At 40.6% G+C, this 4,278-nt stretch overlaps 1 protein-coding gene across 1 annotated transcript; it reads right to left on the bottom strand.

Moving 5' to 3' along the window:
* Positions 1-685: 685 nt before the first annotated feature.
* LOC126273137 (ejaculatory bulb-specific protein 3-like) lies at positions 686-3,908 on the bottom strand. The gene is made up of 2 exons (XM_049976594.1): positions 3,573-3,908; positions 686-992 (listed from the first exon to the last, which is right to left on the bottom strand). Exons 1-2 carry the CDS (start codon positions 3,766-3,768, stop codon positions 802-804), a joined length of 387 nt encoding a protein of 128 aa, XP_049832551.1. The 5' UTR covers positions 3,769-3,908; the 3' UTR covers positions 686-801.
* Between the last annotated feature and the right edge of the window lie 370 nt (positions 3,909-4,278).

Here is a 4,278-nt window from a genome sequence, read left to right as displayed (position 1 = left end):
AACGATTAGCTAAACATTTCTCACTGGCATACAATATATCAGAACGAACTTAAGGAGATCCAAAACACATGTGTATCTTATTTTATGAACACATAGTGTTTATAGAAGCAGATATCAAATTTGTAATATAATTTTGTATTTAAACAGACAGTATTTGTAGAAACAACTGAGTTATCCCTCTTTTTCTCTGTTTTACGTACTGCTGCACTCAAAGCTCTAAGTGAGAAACGTGAATTTGTTGATTTCATTTTGGTAGAGGCAGATGGTAAGAATTTCTTATAAGATACGTAAGCGTTTCCAAATTCCAGTTGTGGCATATCTTGTTATGTATACTAAACCTGACATAGGTACTATAACATATAAACTATAAAGTCAAAGATACATTATTAGGGATATAAAGTGCTTGCCTCAAAATGTATGACAACGACTCTTTTGAATTTAAATTTGAAAAAAATGTCTATCTCGTGCATCCACGATGTTTCACACGTTAACTAAATATATAATTCATGTTTCTCATGAAATACACGAGGTACAGAAATTGTATCCATAAAAGATATTGCTTAAGATGACAATAATTGTACGCTGAGAAAAACTGTGTAATTGTGGTAGTGATATAACTAAAAAGTTGTAGTGGTTCAATGAGATACCCCCGAGCAATCAACAGAAGCTTTCAAAATTGAATGACTTTGTTTAAACGGTTTTTCAAATATCAATATAATTTATATTCTGATAACAAATTTACATTTTGAAAGACAATGCAGGTAGTTACAGAACATAGTTTATTTCAGCAGAGTACAGTGGTTATTGGTGGAGCTCCTTCTCCCTGTCCTCGTACTTCTTGCTGTAGGTGCCGTCAGGGTCGTACTTGGCCTTCAGCTGCGCCCAGACGTCGGGCTTGTGGTTGATGAGGTGTTTCAGCACCTTCTTGGTGCCCTCCTTCTGCTTCTCGTTGCACTTGGCGCACTCGTTGCTCAGCGCATCGGGGATGACACCTGCAAGCAGAAAAAACGTACGTAGTGTTAGTAAACGTGGGCCACATCATGTGTGAAGCACAGCCTGGAATACCCGTCAGTGAATAAAATTCTTTGTGCTCAGACGTTTGCTTACGATACTGCTACTTTTGCAGACCGCTGTGGAAACTACTATCGTTCCTTAATTCTTAAGTAATGATCGCTTTGTTTTAGGATCTTGACACCTGAAAGGCATAACATGAACTAAAAGTCGGTTATCACCTCCTTGCAAACTTCCAAGGTACTGATGTCCGTTGCTCAGTAAACAAGTGCACACATGAGCACAACACAAGCTTAGATTAAGTAATAATACTGATCATATCCCATATTATAGGTAGCACATTAACAATAACTAATGAGTTGCTAAGTCAAGGATTCCAATTATGATTGTGAAATTCTAACAACGATTTATGAAGGGTATCCCACAAAACGTGTTTAAATTGCAGCAGACTTATTTTCTACCTATTAGGCTCATAATATTTCAATCTTTTCAGTTGAGAAATTAGAATGATACGGAGTAATTGTAACATAACAAAAAACACAATTATCTACTGTGATATTTACTGTGGTATGTAATAATCGTACTTCATTCTTTCGTTGTATAGATTTTTATTATTGAACTACAGTGATATACAAGGTGGCCAGAAACCGTCTGAAAACCTGCTTGGGTGTTGTGGGTTACTTTGTACTGAGAAATAATTGTTAAACAAAAATTGGATACGCTGTACCGTTTCAGAGTTCATTAGCACAAAAGTTTGCAAGTTAGGGTGCTGGGCGCGCAAATTCAAGTGACTCGCCAGAGACGGTGTTGTCACACGTGTTCTTCGTATGGTTTTCTAAAACCAAATAAGAGAGCGATATAAGAAACTGAACATGGATGGGAGCGAGGTGGGGCCCGAGCCAAAGGATGAGCAGGGCAGTGCGCTATTATCTACTCTATGAGAACCGCTGACTATCCCTAGGAGCTCGTCAGACTGTATGTTTCTGAAACTAGATGAAAATATTTATATTGCAGCAGTGTAATTGCTACTGATACCAAAGTTATTCTATACTGTGCACTGGACAGGATTAAATTTGCCACTGAGGTTTAACACTGCGATTATGGTACTAGCGCACGAAAGCTAGGACATCATTTACAAGCTCAACCGCCTGTAATATCGCTGATAAAAATCCAACACTGCAGCTGATTTCAGTATGACAGTAATCTCTGTGATACAGCTTCTCTACTTTCACCTTCTGTTTGTACACAGTGAAAAACTAATTTATTTTTTCTTTAATTTAGTTACCTGACTGTCGTCTGATACATGAAAATTTCCCATATCCATTGATCCTTAACAGTTGTCTCATTTGTCTCTATGTACCAAATCTAGAGGACTAAGAAATTTCTGCTAGGCGTTGCAACAAATTTTTATTGCTTCTCCCTCATCTAGCTACCAATTTACTTTTTGCGCCCTGTTACACGTCACATTGAAACAATGTGTGTAAATAATTTCTACAGACATATTTCCTAGCAAATGCTCTTAAATATTTCGTATTTTACTGCTGCTGCATGTTAATTGAATTGAGAAGCTAAATTAGACTTCAGCACGGGCGTAAATATGTAGATATGAAACGAGTTTTGGCGTGTAGTAATGGTGGAGTGCAGGAGTGCTGCTCATTACTCTGTGTCTCTCTTCGATAAATTTGGAAGGAACGTGAGGATTTTTACAAATAGAGCTTTTGTACGTAGGAAACTTGTGACGCCAAGAAACTGCAGCAAAACACAGGAAGATCTGTAGAGGACCGCCGCTTGGTACAGCACTGACAGTGTATAAATTAACGCAGTGCGGAGAAGTAGGTGCGAAGGTCCAATACTGTTTGGCTATAGTAACAATGACAAATCACTAAAAACTGTAAAATGTCTAGGAGCATGTGTCCTGAGCGACCAGAAGTGGAACGCTCAAATCAGACGAGATGTAAGGCGACAGACTTCGTTTCGTTGGAAGAACGCTAGCGAGATGTAATTCATCTACGAAGATACGAGCATATGACAGACGGCCGAGGCTGAGTATTGTTCGGCAGCCTCGTTCCTTACCAGACGGGGTTGAAAGAGGAGGTTCAGCATGAGTTGTCATGTTTTTGTTTCTTAGAAAGTAACTGAACTGCTCAATAAACGTCAATAACAGACACCTCCAGAGACGCGATGTGCCTCAGAGAAGGAAATAAAGAACTTAAAGGGGCATAATAACGCAATGTATAGACGCGATAAAATGAATGTGGTGGTTCAATGACCCCTTGATGAGTCTCATCCAGTGCCCATCATTCTGATCACCTACTGTAAACAGAACATGAAAGGAGGAAGTTATAGTGGTTCTGAACTCCTTCCGCTACACATCGTGGTGTTGCGCGCATAGTACCGATTTAAATATAGATGTAGCTCCAGTTTTACATTGAAACTAGGTAGTATTAGAACTTCAGCCACAATAACTTTCATAGAGAGAGACTTTTAGCGGAAATATGAATTTTCTGAGGCGAAAAATAATGAATATTAGGGAAAGTTGTAGCGTGAACCAGGCAACTTACTCTTGAGCTCCTTGCCATCGGCGGTGCAGTTGGATTCGTCGTCCTCCAGCAGGCACTGGACATACTTGTTGAGCAGGCGGTCGTTGGCGAGGATCTCGTCCAGGTTGACGTTGTCGTACTTGGTGGTGTACTTCTCCTCCGCGGCGGCGGCCACAATGACGGCTAACGCCGCGACGAGTACCAGAGCGGCTTTCATGTCTGCTGAGAGTTGGGTCTGCGGTGCGGGGATCACAGCTGATGTGGACACTCTTCTCCAGCGAGTATATATACAGCAAGCAGGGTCTCCCACCGCGCGGTTGCTGACGTCATTGCCGTCCCGAGAGGCGTTTTTGCTTCCCAAGCCTGGCGTGTTTTTCCATTTTACTTTACAGGTAATTGTTTTACTCCCACGTGCTTTTTATGTAGCTACTATCCATATCGGTACGATATTACGATGCCTGTGTTATTCCGAATTACGATGCAAAGTTCCCAAGGAAGAGGCCCTGCGGCTACTACAGCCTTTCTGAAATGTAAGAAATGTATTCGCAGCTGCGGATATGGACAACCATCAGCTGCATCGAACTGTCGCCTTACAATTAGGCTATCCGAGCACGATTCATGGTGAGAAACAAACTTCCATATGTAGTCAACCAGGTGTCTACAACGCGTACATTGTACTCTTTCATCCCTTACACAGGGTGTAAATTTTAAGTTGACAAACCAGAAT

This window comes from Schistocerca gregaria, chromosome 5, assembly GCF_023897955.1.
Source record: "Schistocerca gregaria isolate iqSchGreg1 chromosome 5, iqSchGreg1.2, whole genome shotgun sequence".
Taxonomy (NCBI): Eukaryota; Metazoa; Arthropoda; class Insecta; order Orthoptera; family Acrididae; genus Schistocerca; species Schistocerca gregaria.
The sequence above is the reverse complement of the archived record's forward strand: the minus strand, read 5'-3'. Positions and strand labels throughout refer to the sequence as shown.

Coding starts and splice junctions, on each gene's coding strand:
- LOC126273137 (XM_049976594.1), bottom strand. CDS start 3,768: ATGAAAGCCGCTCTGGTACTCGTCGCGGCGTTAGCCGTCATTGTGGCC. Junction 993..3,572: donor CGATGGCAAGGAGCTCAAGA/GTAAGTTGCCTG, acceptor TTCTGCTTGCAG/GTGTCATCCCCGATGCGCTG.